At 48.2% G+C, this 21464-nt stretch overlaps 2 protein-coding genes across 3 annotated transcripts in view; one reads left to right on the top strand and one right to left on the bottom strand.

Annotated features, from left to right (window-relative positions):
* The window catches only part of TTLL9 (tubulin tyrosine ligase like 9), a 121479-nt gene extending 101398 nt beyond the window's left edge, over positions 1 to 20081 (top strand). Inside the window, exons 10-14 of the mRNA XM_063959114.1 lie at positions 6385 to 6443; positions 18680 to 18876; positions 19508 to 19621; positions 19754 to 19878; positions 19955 to 20081. Coding sequence (XP_063815184.1) covers positions 6385 to 6443; positions 18680 to 18876; positions 19508 to 19621; positions 19754 to 19878; positions 19955 to 20022 — 563 coding nt within the window. The 3' untranslated portion in view covers positions 20023 to 20081. The remainder of the gene's footprint in view (positions 1 to 6384; positions 6444 to 18679; positions 18877 to 19507; positions 19622 to 19753; positions 19879 to 19954) is intronic.
* The window catches only part of PDRG1 (p53 and DNA damage regulated 1), a 38171-nt gene continuing 36023 nt past the window's right edge, over positions 19317 to 21464 (bottom strand). For both annotated transcript variants that reach the window (XM_063959112.1, XM_063959111.1), the window contains exon 5: positions 19317 to 20934. In XM_063959112.1, coding sequence (XP_063815182.1) covers positions 20846 to 20934 — 89 coding nt within the window. In that variant the 3' untranslated portion in view covers positions 19317 to 20845. The remainder of the gene's footprint in view (positions 20935 to 21464) is intronic.

Genomic DNA, 21464 nt, shown 5'->3' on the forward strand with positions numbered 1-21464 from the left:
TATTTTCGCCATATTCGGTGATAATGTTTAGATGTCACGTCCTTCCTAGCCTTTATCAGCGTAGGAATGACCTCATCCGGAATACCTTTTTCCGCTAGCATCCGGCGTTCAACCGCCATGCCGTCAAACGCAGCCGCGGAAAGTCTTGGAACAGACAGAGACCCTGTTGCAACAGGTCCTGTCTTAGAGGAAGAGGCCACGGATCTTCTGTGAGCATTTCCTGCAGATCCGGATACCAGGTCCTTCGTGGCCAATCCGGAACAATGAGTATTGTTCTCACTCCTCTTTTTCTTATTTTTCGCAACACCTTGGGTATGAGAGGAAGAGGAAATACATAGACCGACTGGAACACCCACGGTGTCACTAGGGCGTCCACAGCTACCGCCTGAGGATCTCTTGACCTGGCGCAATACCTTTGTAGCTTTTTGTTGAGACGGGACGCCATCATGTCTATTTGGGGCAGTCCCCACCGACTTGCAATCTGTGCAAAGACTTCCTGATGAAGTCCCCACTCTCCCGGATGCAGGTCGTGTCTGCTGAGGAAGTCTGCTTCCCAGTTGTCCACTCCCGGAATGAACACTGCTGACAGTGCACTTACATGATTCTCCGCCCAGCGAAGAATTCTGGTGGCTTCCGCCATCCCCACTCTGCTCCTTGTGCCGCCCTGGCGGTTTACATGAGCTACTGCGGTGACGTTGTCTGACTGGATCAGAACTGGTCAGTCGCGAAGTAAGGTCTCCGCTTGACGTAGGGCGTTGTATATGGCCCTTAGTTCCAGGATGTTGATGTGAAGACAAGTCTCTTGACTTGCCCAAAGGCCTTGGAAATTTCTTCCCTGTGTGACTGCTCCCCAACCTCGGAGGCTCGCGTCCGTGGTCACCAGGATCCAATCCTGAATGCCGAACCTGCGGCCCTCTAGAAGGTGAGCACTCTGCAGCCACCACAGGAGAGATACCCTGGCCCTGGGGGACAGGGTGATCCGCTGATGCATTTGCAGATGTGACCCGGACCATTTGTCCAATAGGTCCCATTGGAAAGTCCTTGCATGGAACCTGCCGAAGGGAATGGCTTCGTACGTCGCCACCATTTTTCCCAGGACTTGAGTGCAATGATGTACTGACACTTGTTTTGGCTTCAACAGGTTCTTGACTAGAGTCATGAGTTCCTGCGCTTTTTCTATCGGAAGAAAAACCCTTTTCTGGTCTGTGTCCAGAATCATGCCCAAGAAGGGCAGACGAGTCGTAGGATTCAGCTGCGACTTTGGAATATTGAGAATCCAGCCGTGTCGCTGTAACACCTTCAGTGAAAGTGATATGCTGTTCAGCAACTTCTCCCGTAATCTCGATTTTATGAGGAGATCGTCCAAGTACGGGATAATTGTGACACCCTGCTTGCGCAGGAGCACCATAATTTCCGCCATTACCTTGGTGAAAATTCTCGGGCCGTTGAAAGCCCAAACGGCAACGTCTGAAATAAGTAATGACAATCCTGTACCGCAAATCTCAGGTACGCCTGATGAGGAGGATATATGGGAACATGCAGGTATGCATCCTATATGTCCAGAGATACCATAAAATCCCCCCCCTTCCAGGCTGGCGATGACCGCTCTGAGCGATTCCATTTTGAATTTGAACCGTTTTAAAGTAAAGGTTCAGGGTTTTTAAATTCAAAATGGGTCTGACCGAACCGTCCGGTTTCGGGACCACAAACAGAGTTGAGTAGTACCACTTCCCTCTTTGAAGCAGGGGAACCTGGACCACCACTTGTTGAAGACACAATTTGTGAATCGCATGTAACACTATCTCCCTTTCCAGGGGAGAAGTCGGTAGCGCCGATTTGAAAAACCGGCGAGGAGGCACCTCTTCGAATTCCAGCTTGTATCCCTGGGAAACTATTTTTGTTGCCCAGGGATCCACCTGTGAGTGAACCCAGATGTGGCTGAAAAGTCGAAGACGTGCCCCCACTGGAGCGGACTCCCTCAGGGGAGCCCCAGCGTCATGCGGTGGATTTTGCAGAGGCCGGGGAGGACTTCTGTTTCTGGGAACTAGCTGTGTTGTGCAGCTTTTTCCCTCTGCCTTTACCTCTGGCAAGAAAGGACGATCCACGTACTCTTTTGCTTTTATTTGAACGAAAGGACTGCATTTGATAATGAGGCGCTTTCTTAGATTGTGAGGGAATATAAGGCAAAAAAAATCGATTTATCTGCCGTAGCTGTGGAGACGAGGTCCGAGAGGCCCTCTCCAAACAATTCCTCACCCTTGTAAGGCAAAAACTCCATATGCCTCTTTGAGTTGGCATCACCTGACCACTGTCGGGTCCATAAGACTCACCTAGCAGAAATAGACATAGCGTTTATTCTGGAACCCAGTAAACTAATGTCTCTTTGAGCATCCCTCATATATAAAGACAGCATCTTTTATATGCCCTAGGGTCATTAAAATGGTATCCTTATCAAGGGTCTCAATATCCGCTGATAAGGAATCTGTCCATGCTGCTACAGCACTACAAACCCAGGCCGACGCAATTGCCGGTCTGAGTAACGTACCAGAATGTGTGTAAATGGACTTCAAGGTAACCTCCTGCTTGCGGTCAGCAGGATCCTTGAGGGTAGCCGTATCTTGGGATGGGAGCGCTATCTTTTTTGATAAGCGTGTCAAAGCCTAGTCTACCCTAGGGGAGGATTCCCACCGTATTCTGTCCTTTGGCGGGAAAGGATACGCTATAAGAATCCTTTTGGGAATCTGCAGTTTTTTGACTGGAGTTTCCCACGCTTTTTCGCATAATTCGTTCAGCTCATGTGAGGAGGGAGGGAAAGGTGACCTCAGGTTTCTTTCCCTTATACATGTGTACCCTCGTGTCAGGGACAGGGGGTTCCTCTGTGATATGCAAAACATCTTTTATTGCAATAATCATATATCGAATACATTTAGCCACTTTTGGCTGTAATTTAGCATCATCGTAATCGACACTGGAGTCTGAATCCGTGTCGGTATCTGTGTCTACTATTTGGGATAGTGGGCGCTTCTGAGACCCCGAAGGTCCCGGCGACATTGGGACAGACATGGGTTGACTCCCTAACTGTACCCTAGCTTCAGCTTTGTCTAATCTTTTGTGCAATAAATTAACATTAGCAGTTAAAACATTCCACATATCCATCCAGTCAGGTGTCGGTGCTGCCGACTGAGACCTTACATTCATACACTCCCCCTCCTCCTTAGGTGAGCCTTCGACCTCAGAAATGTCAACACACGCGTACCGACACACCAAACACACAGGGAAGCTCTTTTCTGAAGACAGGTTCCCCACCAGGCCCTTTGGAGAGACAGAGAGAGAGTATGCCAGTACACACCCCAGCGCTATATGACCCAGGAAAAAACACAGAATGTTTACCCAGTAGCGCTTTTCAAGTATGTATATGCGCCAATTATGTGCCCCCCCTCTACTTTAAAACCCTCTTTCACCGTGGTATCAAGCAGGGGAGAGTCCGGGGAGCTTCCTCTCAGCGGTGCTGTGGAGAAAAATGGCGCTTCTGTCCCGCTCAAAATTCTTAAAAACATGGCGGGGGCTCTTTATATACATGTACAGTGCCCAGCTGTACATGTATATATGTACATTTGCCACAGGAGAGGTTTATATTGCTGCCCAGGGCGCCCCCCCCTGCGAGGAGGACGGCGGCGCGGCTCTGGGACGGACGGCGAGGGTGAGACCTGCGTACCGATCCCTCTGGAGCTAATGGTGTCCAGTAGCCTAAGAAACAGAGCCTTGAAACTCAGAGAAGTGGGTCCGTTTCTCTCTCCTCAGTCCCTCGATGCAGGGAGTCTGTTGCCAGCACGCTCCCTGAACATAAAAAACCTAACTAAAATACTTTCTTTACAGGAAACTCAGGAGAGCTCCCTGAAATGCACCCAGTCTCCACTGGGCACAGTATCAAACTGAGGTCTGGAGGAGGGGCATAGAGGGAGGAGCCAGTGCACACCCAGATCCAAAGTCAATCTTAAAGTACCCATGTCTCCTGCGGAGCCCGTCTATCCCCATGGTCCTTACGGAGTCCCAGCATCCATCAAGGACGTTAGAGAAAATAGGATTTTAATACCTACCGGTAAGTCCTTTTCTCTTTGTCCGTAGAGGATGCTGGGCGCCCGTCCCAGTGCGTACTGTATCTGCAGTTATTGGTTGTGGTTACACACAGGTTGTGTTAAGGTTTTTGTCAGCATAGTGCTGAAAATTCTTCATGCCGTTGGCTTGTGTTCTATTGAATGCCACGTTCTGCGGCATGCTTGAGGTGTGAGCTGGTAAGATGCTCCCCGTGGTTTAACAATAAATCCTTTTCTGCGAAATGTCAGTCTCCCTGGGCACAGTTTCCTTAAACTGGAGTCTGGAGGAGGGGCATAGAGGGAGGAGCCAGGTCACCCCCTTTGAAAGTCTTAACGTGCCCATGTCTCCTGCGGAGCCCGTCTATCCCCATGGTCCTTACGGAGTCCCAGCATCCTCTAGGACGTTAGAGAAAATAGGATTTTAATACCTACCGGTAAGTCCTTTTCTCTTTGTCCGTAGAGGATGCTGGGCGCCCGTCCCAGTGCGTACTGTATCTGCAGTTATTGGTTGTGGTTACACACAGGTTGTGTTAAGGTTTTTGTCAGCATAGTGCTGAAAATTCTTCATGCCGTTGGCTTGTGTTCTATTGAATGCCACGTTCTGCGGCATGCTTGAGGTGTGAGCTGGTAAGATGCTCCCCGTGGTTTAACAATAAATCCTTTTCTGCGAAATGTCAGTCTCCCTGGGCACAGTTTCCTTAAACTGGAGTCTGGAGGAGGGGCATAGAGGGAGGAGCCAGGTCACCCCCTTTGAAAGTCTTAACGTGCCCATGTCTCCTGCGGATCCCGTCTATACCACATGGTTCTTGAAGTGACCCCAGCATCCTCTACGGACTAAGAGAAAAGGATTTACTGGTAGGTATTAAAATCCTATTTTTTGCAGTCAGGGTGAATACTGGTTGCTTTTGCATTTAGCCCACACATGCTGGACAGCTTTATTTGAAGCTGCAATGTAGATTTGAGTTTGGAGACACCCTTCTAAAATCTAAATCTCTCGGCACATGTTACATCTGCCCCACCTGCAGTGCAGCATGGTGTTACACAGGTGTATAGTTACTTGCTCTTCTTTGCTTCCATCTCAGAATCGGGCCCAGTATGCCCACCTCTGGTAAGCTCGGATCACTTTTGAAGAAATCCCTGCTGATCCTTTAATCGTTTCACTAACTTGTGCCTGTGCACTCCATCCCCCACATTTAGGATAACTGTGGAGACTTGAGCTGGGTACACACTATGCCAGAGGTTCTCAAACGCAGTCAAGGCACCCCAATAGTCCAGGTATAAGGTATATCCATGGCTCAGAACAGACGGTATCCGGACTCCAGATCAACAGCAAAAAGGTCGACAAACCTTAGGTCGACACCAATTGGTCGACATGGACAAAAGGTCGACATGGACAAAAGGTCGACAGGAACAAGGTTGACAGGAACAAGGTCGACATGGAAAAAGGTCGACATGAGTTTTTCACGATTTTTTTTCTTTTTTGGAACCTATTCATACTTAACGATCCACGTGGACTACGATTGGAACGGTAATCTGTGCCGAGCGAAGCGGTAGCGGAGCGAAGGCACCATGCCCGAAGCATGGCGAGCGAAGCGAGCCATGCGAGGGGACGCGGTGCACTAATTGGGGTTCCCGGTCACTCTATGAAGAAAACGACACCAAAAAACAACAACAACAACTCATGTCGACCTTTTTCCATGTCGACCGTGTTCATGTCGACCTTTTGTCCATGTCGACCTAAGGTGTGTCAACCAATTGGCGTCGACCTAAGGTTTGTCGACCTTTTTGCTGTCGATCCTGAGTCCCAGACCCAGCACAGACAATTAAATCAAATTGACTGAAGTGCTAATAAGTAATCTGTAGCCAAGTATGGATAAACTTGAAACCTGGACCATTGGGGTGCCTTGAGGACCACATTTGAGAACCTCTGCACTATGCAATGTGTGTCCCAGCCGACTACGCAACGCAATACAACATTACATTATGCACGCCGTACACAGTGCACGATCCAGTGTACAACAGAAAGATGCATCATTACAGCATGGCATGCGGTCAATCAAATCGAGGTTGTGTTTCAGGTGCCAGAAAGCACATTTACGAACAGACTATTTATTTATTTTATATTGACATTTAAATGTTAGTACATTCGCGTTTTGGCCCCTGAAACATTGATTTAGAATGATTGAAAAATTGCTAACAATCGACCTTTTAGTAAATTTACCCCTAATTATCAGCTATTTTACAAATATTATTCTTTATATAGGTATGCATGTTCTTAACTCACTGATAGATATTCATTTGACCAATGTAGCTATCCAGAAAACAGCTCCAGATTATGATCCAGAAAAAGTAAGTGAAGCTGCTGAATTTACTTTTAAACACTTAAGTGGCTAATTATTTCCAGTCATTCATCATGTTTTCTGCTGCGGGGTACATTGGGCTCCACAAGGATAGACATTGGGGTGTAGAGTAGGATCTTGATCCGAGGCACCAACAGGCTCAAAGCTTTGACTGTTCCCAGAATGCACAGTGCCGCCTCCTCTATAACCCCGCCTCCCTGCACAGGAGCTCAGTTTTGTAGTTGGTGCTGCAGTAAGCAGGCACATAACAGAGGGGCTGCTCCAGGCAGCCCTAAGAAGAGCTTTTTTTGATGAAAAAAGTGAAGACTACATGGGCAGCAGCGGTGGTAAATGTCTTGTGACATTCTCTGCTGCAGCTCCAGCTCTCCCCAGCGGCGCTGTACACTCCCGAGCCCTGGTTGCCGGGTAACTACAGCAGGAGGCTCCGGTTTTCTTCACAGTCAGGCACACACGACGGGGGCTCTCCGGGATCATGTGGCCGCGCTTCGGGAGGTGGTGAGTAGGTCCTGCTTGCGGGACCCGGTCTTTATCGCGATCCAGCGCGGTCAGTGGGAGGCGGGCCGCGCGCGCTGTCAGTGGACACTGTGGCAGTACAGGCGATCTCACTAGATCACCAGGGCATAGGTGCAGGTCAGGTTTTCTCTCTAAACCATTTTCAGTAGCCCACAGTACCCGGTGGTTTTGCCAGCAGGGGGATAAAGCCCCTCCCCCAGCCCAGGGCGCCATTTCCCGCAAATGTTCCCGCCCTGGAGCTGCATATCTGTCTCTCCCTCACTCCCTGTCAGTGTCTGGGCGCCATTATCTCTCAGCTTCACTGTTCCTGGGACTGCTTGGGCAAATCCTCCTGTGTAAAGCCGCCTGGTTGTCAGTGCTGTGACTTTACATGACACTTAAGTATTCTACCTGCCTTTTTAGACAGTGCTAGTTAAGAAAGAGTGCATTTCGTCAGGGTTTTCTAGTACAATTACCCTGTGATATACATCCAGTTCTTACTGTGCAGTGTTATATCTATTGACTACATAGCTATATATATATATATATATATATATAAAAATAAATAAATAAGCTAGTCCAGTGAAGTATTATTGTAAGTAATAACCTCTGCATTGTACAAACTGTGACTATCTGTGTGTGCATTAGCTAGCTGAGTGGTGTCCATTTTGTGTCTTTCACTCAACTTGCTATCCCTGTATTCTATAACCTGAGGGTGCTTGGTGCGTCAGGTTTTATATTGATATAGGATTTTCACAAAGATATACTTTAATACGTATTTTTCTCTGTGATTTAGTCACCATATCTCTCCTTTATCTCTGCTAGTGCTGACTACACTGCGCAGGGGTTTGGGTAAGAGGTATTGTGCTGCTGCCAATTGTACTGTGCTACCTGATACTGCAAGTTATATCATATCTGCTTCTGAGGGTAACGGTTCTGGGGCTGAACACACTACAGGTGTTGCTGAAGCCACAGACCCCTATGAGGAAAATATAGCAGCTGTGGGCTCTGGTTCTAGGGGCTCCTTGCCCCCCAGTGGGACTGTGGCAATGGAGGCACATACTGACCCTCCGTGGCCGCTTTTTCCACACTTCTGCATACGCTAGTTCATAAACTAACACCCTCTATGGGACCCCCTATGCCGGTGCAGCCGTATGTGGTCCCTGCAGCTAACCTGCCGTGAGCGGACGATTTATCTGCTCAATTGAGGAAGCTGAACCAGTCCCTGACTACTAGAAAGTCTGAACATCGCTCGCCTAAGCCCAAGGGGTCCTCTAAGCGAGCTCTTGTCTCCTCACAATCCACTGCTGTCACTGACACCTCGTCTGATGAAGACGGCACTTACACTGACCCCACAGGTTCTGACTCAGATACTGCTGATGGGGAGGGTAGTTCACATGTGGATGTTCCTGATCTTTTGGAGGCTATTAAGTTCATTCTACAGATTACGGATGATCCCGAGCCATCCGTCCCTCCTAAGAAACCAGATAGGTTCAAGAGTCAGAAGGTGGTTAAACAAGTTTTACCTCACTCTGACCATCTAGTGGATATACGTCAGGAACCCTGGGAAAACCCGGGTACGAAGTTTGTGCCTCAAAAGAAGATGCTGGCTCGCTATCCCCTCGCACCAGAGCTGTCTAAGAATTGGGAAACACCTCCTCCAGTAGACTTACATGTGGCTAGGATGGTGGTTTCCTCAGCTCTACCTGTCACTACCGTCACGTCTCTAAAAGAGCCTACGGATAAACGTGTGGAGGGTTGTCTGAAAGCAATTTACACCCTCACGGGTGCTGCACAAAGGCCCACTATTGCAGCAACATGGGCTGCAGAGGCTATTGAAGCATGGGCCTTGGAGTTTGAAGCCGAAATCTCTTCTGACTATGCTAGACAAAGCTTGTCATATATTGTCACAGCTTCTCGCTATATGAAAGAGGCAGCTTCTGATGCCGGTATTCTAGCAGCCAAGGCCTCTACTACGTCAGTCCTGGCTCGCCGGATATTGTGGCTGAGATCCTGGTCTGTGGATCTGGACTGTAGAAAAACCCTGGAGGTACTCCCTTTCAAGGGAGATATTCTGATAGGGGAGGACTTAAATAAGATAATGGCTGACTTGGCTCCTGCCAAAACTGCCTGTCTGCCAAGTACTGCTCCTTCTGTGTCGAAGGCTAAAGGTACTTCCTTTCGCTCCTTTCGTCCTTCAGGTAAAGCAAAAAGGTCAGGCGTACAACAAGCAGGCCCGTACTTCCAAACCTGGTAAGCCAAAGCCCAAAAGAGCTTGGGCGGCCCGTCAGCCAGCTTCCAAGGCCGATAAGCCTGCCGCATGACGGGGCGGGCCTTCTTCTGGGGGATCCCAGGGTGGGGTTCTAGGGTATACCCAGGAATGGTTGAAGACCACTTCAGATGCCTGGGTACGGGAAGTCGTCACTCGAGGTTACGCCATAGCCTTCAAAAACCGACCCCCTCATCGATTTAGCCGGACAGACGTCCTGTTGGACAAGACAAAGGCAAACACTCTACATTCAGTGGTACAGACCCTCCTGGATACAGGAGTCGTAGTACAGGTGCCTCTTGCTCAGAGGGGCCGGGGGTACTATTCTCCACTGTTTCTAGTCCAGAAACCGAATGGGTCCTTCCGGCCCATTCTCAACTTCAAGGCATTGAACAGGTTTGTGAAGGTTTCCAAGTTCCGTATGGAAACCCTTCGCTCTATAGTTCTGGCCTTGGAACCTGGGGACTACATGGTCTCCCTGGCTATACAGGATGCTTACCTGCATATTCCTATAGCAGCGTCACATCAGCAATACCCGAGGTTTGCGATTGGCAACCTCCATTACCAGTTTCGGGCGTTACCTTTTGGTTTAACAACGGCTCCGCGAGTCTTCACCAAAGTTATGGCAGTGAGGACGGTGGTACTCCGCCGTCAAGGGGTCAGGATACTGCCGTATCTGGACGACTTGTTACTGCTGGCAAATTCCCCAGAACTTCTCCTACGTCATCTAGATATGACGGTCTGGTTTCTACAAGCCCACGGGTGGCTCATCAACTGGAAGAAATCCTCCCTGGTCCCTGCTCAGAGCATGGTGCATCTGGGAGCGCTATTGGACACTCACAACCAGCGGTTGTTCTTGTGTCAGGAGAAAGTCCTGAAGCTTCAGGACAGGATTCGTTGCTTCCTTTCTCGTCTGCAAGTGTCGATACATTCGGCGATGCAGGTGCTGGGCCTCATGGTATCAGCATTCGACATGGTCGAATATGCTCAATTTCATTCTCGCCCCCTCCAGTGGCTGATTCTAGTCAAGTGGGACGGCCTGCCTCACCGGATCAGGTCTCAAATGATCTCATTGACTCCGGAGGTCCGTCTGTCACTGCTCTGGTGGCTCCAGAACCAACAATTGTGCAGGGGCCGTCCCTTCTGGATATCCAACTGGGTCCTGTTGACGACAGATGCCAGTCCAAGAGGTTGGGGCTCGGTGCTGGAGCAACACTCCCTTCAGGGTCGGTGGACCAAGGAGGACTCCTCTCAATCAACATTCTGGAATTGCGGGTGGTCTTCAATGCATTGAACCTAGCCCAGTATTTAATTCAGAACCATCCTGTTCAAGTGCAGTCGGACAACGCCACCACAGTGGCTTACATAAACATCAAGGCGGCACTCGAAGCCGTCTGGCAATGAAGGAAGTCTCACGGATTCTACATTGGGCAGAACTCCATCTACTGGCCACATCGGCAATCTTCATTCCGGGAGTCCTGAATTGGGAAGCGGACTTTCTGTCATCAGGACGTACATGCCGGCGAGTGGGGTCTCCATCCAGAAGTGTTTCAACTCCTAGTGGAAAGGTGGGACCTTCCAGACGTAGATCTGATGGCGTCTCAACACAATCACAAGGTTCCGGTCTTCAGAGCAAGGACAAGGGATCCTCAAGCAGCGTTCGTGGATGCGCTGGCGGTGCCGTGGAGGTTTCGGCTGCGATACGTGTTCCCTCCAGTGTCACTCCTGCCCAGGGTAATTCGGAAGTTCAGGCAAGAAAATAAGATTTTACTCACCGGTAAATCTATTTCTCGTAGTCCGTAGTGGATGCTGGGACTCCGTAAGGACCATGGGGATTAGCAACTCCGCAGGAGACTGGGCACAACTAAAGAAAGCTTTAGGACTACCTGGTGTGCACTGGCTCCTCCCACTAAGACCCTCCTCCAGACCTCACACAAATAGGAAGGATTTTGAATCCCGGGTAAGACTCATACCAGCCACACCAATCACACCGTATAACTCATGATACTATACCCAGTTAACAGTATGAAATATAACTGAGCCTCTCAACAGATGGCTGAACAATAACCCTTTAGTTAGGCAATAACTATAAACAAGTATTGCAGACAATCCGCACTTGGGATGGGCGCCCAGCATCCACTACGGACTACGAGAAATAGATTTACCGGTGAGTAAAATCTTATTTTCTCTGACGTCCTAAGTGGATGCTGGGACTCCGTAAGGACCATGGGGATTATACCAAAGCTCCCAAACGGGCGGGAGAGTGCGGATGACTCTGCAGCACTGAATGAGCAAACTCTAGGTCCTCCTCAGCCAGGGTATCAAACTTGTAGACTGTTGCAAAAATGTTTGAACCCGACCAAGTAACAGCTCGGCAAAGTTGTAAAGCCGAGACCCCTCGGGCAGCCGCCCAAGAAGAGCCCACTTTCCTCGTGGAATGGGCTTTTACAGATTTAGGGTGCGGCAGTCCAGCCGCAGCATGTGCAAGTTGAATCGTGCTACAGATCCAGCGAGCAATAGTCTGCTTAGAAGCAGGAGCACCCAGCTTGTTGGGTGCATACAGGATAAATAGCGAGTCAGTTTTCCTGACTCCAGCCGTCCTGGAAACATATACTTTTCAGGGCCCTGACTACGTCCAGTAACTTGGAATCCTCCAAGTCCCAAGTAGCCGCAGGCACCACAATAGGTTGGTTCACATGAAAAACTGATACCACCTTAGGAAGGAATCGGGAACGAGTCCTCAATTCCGCCTTATCCATATAAAATACAGATAAGGGCTTTTGTATGACAAAGCCGCCAATTCTGATACACGCCTGGCCGACGCCACGGCCCACAGCATGACCACTTTCCACGTGAGGTATTGTAGCTCCACGGATTTAAGTGGCTCAACCCAATGCGACTTCAGGAAATCCAACACCACGTTGAGATCCCACGGTGCCACTTGAGGCACAAACGGGGGCTGACTATGCAGCACTCCCTTAACAAAAGTCCGAACTTCAGGCAGTGAAGCCAGTTCTATTTTGGAAGAAAATCGATAGAGCCGAAATCTGGACCTTCATGGAACCCAATTTTAGGCCCATAGTCACCTCTGACTGTAGGAAGTGCAGAAATCGACCTAGCTGAAATTTCTCCTTTGGGGCCTTCCTGGCCTCACAGCACGCAACATATTTCCACCATATGCGGTGATAATGGTTTGCGTTCACTTCTTTCCTAGCTTTAAATAGCGTAGGGATAACTTCCTCCGGAATGCCCTTTTCCTTCAGGATCCGGCGTTCAACCGCCATGCCGTCAAACGCAGCCGCGGTACGTCTTGGAACAGACAGGCCCCCTGCTGCAGCAGGTCCTGTCTGAGCGGCAGAGGCCATGGGTCCTCTGAGATCATTCCTTGGAGTTCTGGTTACCAAGCTCTTCTTGGCCAACCCGGAACAATGAGTATAGTTCTTACTCCTCTCCTTCTTATTATTCTCATTACCCTGGGTAAGAGAGGCAGAGAAGGGAACACATACACCGACTGGTACACCCACGGTGTTACCAGAGCGTCCACAGCTATCGCCTGAGGGTCCCTTGACCTGGCGCAATATTCTTTGTAGCTTTTTGTTGAGGCGGGACGCCATCATGTCCACCTGTGGCCTTTCCCAACGGTGTACAATCATTTGGAAAACTTCTGGATGAAGTCCCCACTCTCCCGGGTGGAGGTCGTGTCTTCTGAGAAAGTCTGCTTCTCAGTTGTCCACTCCGGGAATGAACACTGCTGACAGTGCTAACACATGATTTTCCGCCCATCGGAGAATCCTTGTGGCTTCTGCCATCGCCATCCTGCTTCTTGTGCCGCCCTGTCGGTTTACATGAGCGACCGCCGTGATGTTGTCTGACTGGATCAGCACCGGCCGATGTTGAAGCAGGGGTCTAGCCTGACTTAGGGCATTGTAAATGGCCCTTAGTTCCAGAATATTTATGTGTAGGGAAGTCTCCTGACTTTTCCATAGCCTTGGAAGTTTCTTCCCTGTGTGACTGCCCCCCAGCCTCGAAGGCTGGCATCCGTGGTCACCAGGACCCAGTCCTGTATGCCGAATCTGCAGCCCCCTAGAAGATGAGCACTCTGCAGCCACCACAACAGCGACACCCTGGCCCTTGGAGACAGGGTTATCCGCCGATGCCTCTGAAGATGCGACCCGGACCACTTGTCCAACAGATCCCACTGGAAAATCCTTGCATGGGACCTGGCGAATGGAATTTCTTCGTAAGAAGCTACCATCTTTCCCAGGGCTCGCGTGCATTGATGCACCGACACCTGTATTTGTATTAGGAGGTCTCTGTCTAGAGACGACAACTCCTTGGACTTCTCCTCCGGGAGAAACCCTTTTTTCTTGTTCTGTGTCCAGAACCATACCCAGGAACAGTAGACGCGTCGTAGGAACCAGCTGCGACTTTGGAATATTCAGAATCCAGCCGTGCTGTTGTAGCACTTCCCGAGATAGTACTACTCCGCCGAACAACTGCTCCCTGGACCTCGCCTTTATAAGGAGATCGTCCAAGTACGGGATAATTATTTCGGCCATTACCTTGGTAAATACCTCGGTGCCGGGGACAGACCAACGGCAACGTCTGGAATTGGTAATGACAATCCTGTACCACAATTTTGAGGTACTCCTGGTGAAGAGGGTAAATAGGGACATGCAGGTAAGCATCCTTGATGTCCAGCGATACCATGAAATTCTCCAGGCTTGCAATAAATCGCCCTGAGCGATTCCATTTTGAACTTGAACCTTCGTATATAAGTGTTCAAGGCTTTTAATTTTAGAATGGGTCTCACCGAACCGTCTGGTTTCGGTACCACAACATTTTGGAATAGTAACCCCGGCCTTGTTGAAGGAGGGGTACCTTGATCTCACCTGCTGGAAGTACAGCTTGTGAATTGCCGCCAGTACTACCTTTCTCCGAGGGCAGCAGGCAAGGCTGATGTGAGGTAACGGCGAGGGGGAGTCGCCTCGAACTCCAGCCTGTATCCCTGTGATACTATTTGCAGAACCTAGGGATCCACCTGTGGGCAAGCCCACTGGTCCCTGAAGTTCCCGAGACGCGCCCCTACCGCACCTGTCTCCACCTGTGGAGCCCCAACGTCATGCGGTGGACTCAGAGGAAGCGGGGGAAGATTTTTGATCCTGGGAACTGGCTGCTGGTGCAGCTTTTTCCTTCTTCCCTTGTCTCTGTGCAGAAAGGAAGCGCCTTTGACCCGCTTGCTTTTCTGAAGCCGAAAGGACTGTACCTGAAAATACAGTGCTTTCTTAGGCTGTGAGGAAACCTGAGGTAAAAATTTTTCTTCCCAGCTGTTGCTGTGGATACGAGGTCCCAGAGACCATCCCCAAACAATTCCTCACCCTTATAAGGCAGAATCTCCATGTGCCTTTTATAGGCAGCATCACCTGTCCACTGCCGGGTTTCTAATACCCTCCTGGCAGAATGGACATTGCATTAATTCTGGATGCCAGCCGGCAAATATCCCTCTGTGCATCCTTTATATCTAAGACAACGTCTTTAATATGCTCTATGTTAGCAAACTAATATCCCTGTCTTAGAGTATTAATATTATCTGACTGGGTATCAGACCACGCTGCAGCAGCACTATTTATGCTGAGGCAATTGCAGGTCTCAGTATATAACCTGAGTGTGTATATACAGACTTCAGGATAGCCTCCTGCTTTTTATCAGCAGGCTCCTTCAAGGTGGCCGTATCCTAAGACGGCAGTGCCACCTTTTTTGACAAACGTGTGAGCGCCTTATCCACCCTAAGGGATATCTCCCAACGTGACCTATCCTCTGGCGGGAAAGGGTACGCCATCAGTAACTTTTTAGAAATTACCAGTTTCTTATCGGGGGAACCCACGCTACTTTACACACTTCATTCATTCATCTGATGGGGGAACAAAACACTGGCTGCTTTTTCTCCCCAAAAATAAAACCCCTTTTATGTGGTACTTGGGTTCATGTCAGAAATGCGTAACACATTTTTCATTGCCGAGATCATGTAACGGATGTTCCTAGTGGATTGTGTATATGTCTCAACCTCGTCGACACTGGAGTCAGACTCCGTGTCGACATCTGTGTCTGCCATCTGAGGTAACGGGCGCTTTTTTGAGCCCCTGATGGCCTTTGAGACGCCTGGGCAGGCGCGGGCTGAGAAGCCGGCTGTCCCACAGCTGTATTACGTCATCCAGCCTTCTATGTAAGGAGTTGACATTGTCGGTTAATACCTTCCACCTATCCATCCACTCTGGTGTCGGTCCCAAAGAAGGCGACATCCCATTTATCGGCCTCTGCTCCACCTCCACGTAACCTTCCTCATCCCACGTCGACACAGCCGTACCGACACACAGCACACACACAGGGAATGCTCTGACTGAGGACAGGACCCCACAAAGTCCTTTGGGGAGACAGAGAGAGAGTATGCCAGCACACACCAGAGCGCTATATAATGCAGGGATTAACACTATAACTGAGTGATTTTTCCCCCAATAGCTGCTTGTATAAACAATATTGCGCCTAAACTTAGTGCCCCCCCTCTCTTTTTAACCCTTTGAGCCTGAAAACTACAGGGGAGAGCCTGGGGAGCTGTCTTCCAGCTGCACTGTGAAGAGAAAATGGCGCCAGTGTGCTGAGGGAGATAGCTCCGCCCCTTTTTCGCAGACTTTTCTCCCGCTTTTTTATGGATTCTGGCAGGGGTATTTATCACATATATAGCCTCTGGGGCTATATATTGTGATGATTTTGCCAGGCAAGGTGTTTATATTGCTGCTCAGGGCGCCCCCCCCCCCAGCGCCCTGCACCCATCAGTGACCGGAGTGTGAGGTGTGCATGAGGAGCAATGGCGCACAGCTGCAGTGCTGTGCGCTACCTTGGTGAAGACTGAAGTCTTCTGCCGCCGATTTTCCGGAACACTTCTTGCTTCTGGCTCTGTAAGGGGGCCGGCGGGGCGGCTCCGGGACCGAACATCAATGGCCGGTTCCATGCGGTCGATCCCTCTGGAGCTAATGGTGTCCAGTAGCCTAAGAAGCCCAAGCTACCACCAGTTAGGTAGGTTCGCTTCTTCTCCCCTTAGTCCCTCGCTGCAGTGAGTCTGTTGCCAGCAGATCTCATTGTAAAATAAAAAACCTAAAATATACTTTCTTTCTAGGAGCTCAGGAGAGCCCCTAGTGTGCATCCAGCTCAGCCGGGCACAAGAATCTAACTGAGGTCTGGAGGAGGGTCTTAGTGGGAGGAGCCAGTGCACACCAGGTAGTCCTAAAGCTTTCTTTAGTTGTACCCAGTCTCCTGCCGAGCCGCTAATCCCCATGGTCCTTACGGAGTCCCAGCATCCACTTAGGACGTCAGAGAAAAAGGGATTCTGCTTCTCATAGCTCCGGCGTGGCCCAGACAGCACTGGTTCTCAGACCTGCAGGGTCTATCGTCAGAGCGTCCAATTCTACTTCCTCAACGCCCAAACCTCCTCATTCAGGGACCCTGTGTCTACCAGGACCTAGCCCGGCTGTCTTTGACGGTGTGGCTCTTGAAGCTTCCGTCTTGAGCGCTAAAGGGTTTTCTGAGGCGGTCATTCAAACTATGTTGCGGACCCGGAAACCGGCTTCTGCTTGGATTTACTATAGGGTCTGGCATTCTTACTTTGTTTGGTGCGCATCTAACAATTATGACGCTTCCAAGTTTAGTACGGCCAAGTTGTTGGCTTTTCTTCAGCAGGGCCTGGACTTCTGGCCTCCCTCAAGGTTCATATTTCTGCCTTGTCGGTGTGGTTTCAGAGAAAAATTGCGACCTTACCTTATGTGCATACCTTTACTCAGGGTGTGTTGCGTATCCAACCTCCCTATGTCCCGCCTGTGTCTCCTTGGGACTTGTCGGTGGTTTGGAGGCGTTACAAGAGTCTCCGTTTGAACCTCTTGGTTCAGCTGACCTTAAGTGGCTTTCCCTTAAGGTGGTGTTTCTGCTGGCTATTGCTTCAGCTAGAAGAGTGTCGGATTTGGGTGCCTAGTCCTGTAGTTCCCCATATCTGATATCTCACCGTGACCGGGCGGTTCTTAGGACTCGTCCCGGATATTTACCTAAGGTGGTTTCCTCGTTCCACCTTAACCAGGAGATTGTGGTTCCGGCACTTGTTTCTCCTGATATGTCTCCCAAAGAGAGTTCTTTGGATGTGGTACGGGCTCTCCGTATCTATGTGAAGAGAACTGCTTCTATTAGGAAATCTGATTCTCTCTTTGTACTGTTTGGATTTCACAAACGGGGCTGGCCTGCTCACAAGCAAACTTTGGCCAGATGGATTAGAATGGTGATTGCACATGCTTATGTGAGGGCTGGTCTGTCGGCTCCTGCTCACATTACGGTCCACTCTACTCGGTCTGTTGGACCTTCTTGGGCGGCCCGCCGTGGTGCGACCCTTGAACAATTGTGCAAGGCGGCTACGTGGTCCTCAGTGAACATGTTCATTAGGTTCGATGCCTTCGATACTGCCGCTTCCCAGGATGCTTCCTTTGGACGCAGGGTTCTTGTGCCCGCTACAGTGCGTCCCCTCCCATAAGGAACAGCTTTAGGACATCCCCAATGTCTATCCTTGTGGAGCCCAGTGTACCCCGCAGCAGAAAACGAGATTTATGGTAAGAACTTACCTTTGTTAAATCTCTTTCTGCGAGGTACAGTGGGCTCCACAAGGCGCCCACCCTGACGCACTTAGCTTCTTTCGGTTGGTATGGCATTAGCCGCTGACACTTCTCTTGTTGTGAGAGTGTGGTGTATGTGGCTACTAACCGTTATCGTCTTTTTTCCTGCTACTGCATTGGGCCGGTTAACTAAAAACTGAGCTCCAGTGCAGGGAGGCGGGGTTATAGAGGAGGCGGCGCTGTGCATTCTGGGAACAGTCAAAGCTTTGAGCCTGTTGGTGCCTCGGATCAAGATCCTACTCTACACCCCAATGTCTATCCTTGTGGAGCCCAGTATACCTTGCAGAAAGATTTAACAAAGGTAAGTTCTTACCATAAATCTCGTTTTCCCCTTCATTTAATTAACTTAAATATATTTTTTGTTTAAATGGATTAAAATATTTTATATAAAAACAAAAATGCCTAAAGGGTGTCTTGCAACTTCGCCGATCAACAGGCCTCACTAGTACCTCCCAACACCGAGTGACAATAGAACCCCCAGCAGCACTATGTTCCTGGGGTATCAAAGTAAATGTTTAATCCATACTAATTATTATTTGGGCATTGAGCATTCTTTTTGGTGTTCTACATTGAGAACACCACCTGTAATCAGCAATGTTTTGTACATGTATTTTTCCCCCCATCTGATATAGCAGACTGACAGTAGGTATGATTTATATTGTGGAAAGATAAAACAATGAAAATATTATTTTGAGTTCCTGAATACATTTGTTTTGTGTTATAGTTGGTATCATAGATGATAAAACATATTCTTCCCAGGGATGCAAATGGATGATTATGCAGCTGCGGCATTACCTGACAGCCAAGCACGGGTCTGAGGTGGTGGAAACCATCTTCCAAAACATGGACAATATTTTCATCAAGAGTTTGCAGAGTGTCCAGAAAATAATCATCAATGACAAACATTGCTTTGAACTTTACGGATATGACATCCTGCTAGATGAGGATCTAAAACCGTGAGTAAACCCTTCTTGTGAATACTTTACCTGGGTTCAAAGTGAACCAGTCATCAACTATTTTGTTCTCATAAATATTGCACTGAGTTTTTGTACAAGGGCAGATAATATTCCAAAAAGAAAAGGGGTAGTGAGGAAGATAAAGATTAAGAAATAAACAAATTAAGACTGAATAATAGTTATAATAAAATCAAATAGTGATTATTAGTTTAAGCAAGTAGTTTACTTGGCCTTATTATTGCACTGATTTAATATTACAGAGACTGCAATCTTTCTATTCAACAGAAACTGGTAACAATATTGGATAACTTCGTGACTAATATTCATAAATCACTGACACAAATTAATGGACTGGCTGCCTCCCAATGTGTGGAAGTGGGAGGGTGTTATGATATGGCCTAAAAATACAGCACATGAAGAAAAGAAAAAGCACCAACATGAAAATTCTACTTATTAATTTATTTATTTATAGTAAGAATCTTACACTGTACAAACAATGGTTCTGTAGCAAACATATAAATGTAAAGTTCCGGTGACAATATACAGATATTGAAAAGATGTGTACACAAGCCATTTGGTTCTGACCATGTGACTATCTTCACTTGCTGCCACTTTTTTTGGCTTAATATAGGTGGCTTCTGGAAGTCAACGCCTCCCCTTCTCTGACAGCCAGCAGCCAGGAGGATTACAGGTTGAAGTGCCGCTTGCTGGAGGATACCCTGCATGTAATTGATATGGAAGGCAGGTGAGGACACAGCTATGTCTCTTCCCCCTAACCGGACTGGACCTTGCTCTATAGGACTGTACACACAAACCCACATGACAATTCTTCCCTAGCTTTCTCTGCACTAAGTGTTGTCTACTGCTATCCATTCAGACTAACAGGGAAGGAGAAGAGAGTTGGGGGCTTTGACCTTATGTGGAATGATGGCCCTGTATCTCGTGATGATGGACAACAAGATCTGCTCGGAAATGGAAGCCTTGTAGCAAACACACACTTAGGTGAGAGACTCCTACAGCAAATAGAACGTTATATTAAATAAGGCATCTGGCTTACCAGTGGTCTTTATTCTTTCAGGCTGCATCAATGACAGGAAAAAAGCACTCAGACAACTAATGAACCCCGCCAACATTAAGAAATTATGATTCTCATATTAATGACAATTGTTTACAGTTAACCCAAAAATAAATATCATTTTCAGAAATTGTGGTGTGCCAGGAAGGTGCTTGTATCAGTGCTGTACAGTATATGCACTATATGGGACAAGTAGGCACATACAGTACATATGGGACAGTACGGAATTTTTTTTTCTTTCCATTTTGTTCTTATTGGCCACTTATAGTGCCAGTTATAGTGGTTGTGTGACATGTGCGCAAGGGGTGTAGAAGCATTGTTTCAGGGTGTATTCTTGTAATTAATGCTAAATATAGCCTTATCCTGTATCCATCTACAACCAAGTTAGATTTTCATGGAAATATTACACAGAACCACCATGGAAGCAGTAAGGGTGTTGATGTCTTCCACAATTAATGTGGGAATACATTCTATCTATATATCTTTGGAACTTCGATATAATGCTATACTAGGTCAGATAACAATTCTATTATGCTGAACTGCGCAAACTGTCCCTGCCCCGGTGGATCTTGTAATCTATTTTCCTTGCCACAAGTGCATGTACACAGAGGTCATTTTAATCAGAAGAGAAATAACCTATACATTTTAGTCCATGGGAGGAAACCCACATGGATACAAGGAAAAGAGAAATTCCACACAGGTTACACTGTAGTCTCATTCAACCCAGTGCTGGGAGGCGGCAATACTGACCACTGGGCCACTGAGCACAGTGCCAGACATTTCCCTTGCAGACACTTCCCTCTACGTTTATATGATAAGAGAATTAAACACAGGGTACAGAAAGAATGAAACATGCCCGTAGCACAGCACTCACAATGACGAAGTAGCCTTATTTTACACTTCTCTTTTTAACACTTTATTAATGGCTCTCATTTCATCTGGATCCAGTGGAGTCAGGTTAAAACCTTTCAGCTCCGGTTTACCTGCAGAAGCAAAGATCACATTGATCAATAGTGTAGATTACTAAAAATGTGTATTTTCCGTGAAATTTCACACACAATGTTTCTTGATGGAAGAATCCATACTGCAGAAAGGTGAGAGTTTCTCTTAGCCATTCCAAACTGTATTTTCTGCATTTCGCTGACTTTATAGTCTTCAAATAGAGGGGTAATGATTGTGAATTCAATCTGCTGTGAGGAGTGGTTGGGGTACGACTGGGAACATGCAAGCCCCAATGATAGCAGCAAAAGGAGCTATTGTTCCCAGTCAAATACAGAACAAATTTGGAATATTTCACTCATCGCTACTTTTCTTTTATAAGCCTAAAACTTGAAAACACATCACCTGGCAACAGTTGCACCAACACCTATGAATTTATTAGGATACAATTAAACACTAATGCAGGCCTAACCAACCTGTGGCTCTCCAGCTGATGTGAACTTACACATCCCAGCATGCCCTGCCACAGTTTTAGCATTTCCTAATAGCAAAACTGTGGTAGGACATGCTGGGA

Source organism: Pseudophryne corroboree, chromosome 3 (assembly GCF_028390025.1).
Source record: "Pseudophryne corroboree isolate aPseCor3 chromosome 3, aPseCor3.hap2, whole genome shotgun sequence".
NCBI lineage: Eukaryota > Metazoa > Chordata > Amphibia > Anura > Myobatrachidae > Pseudophryne > Pseudophryne corroboree.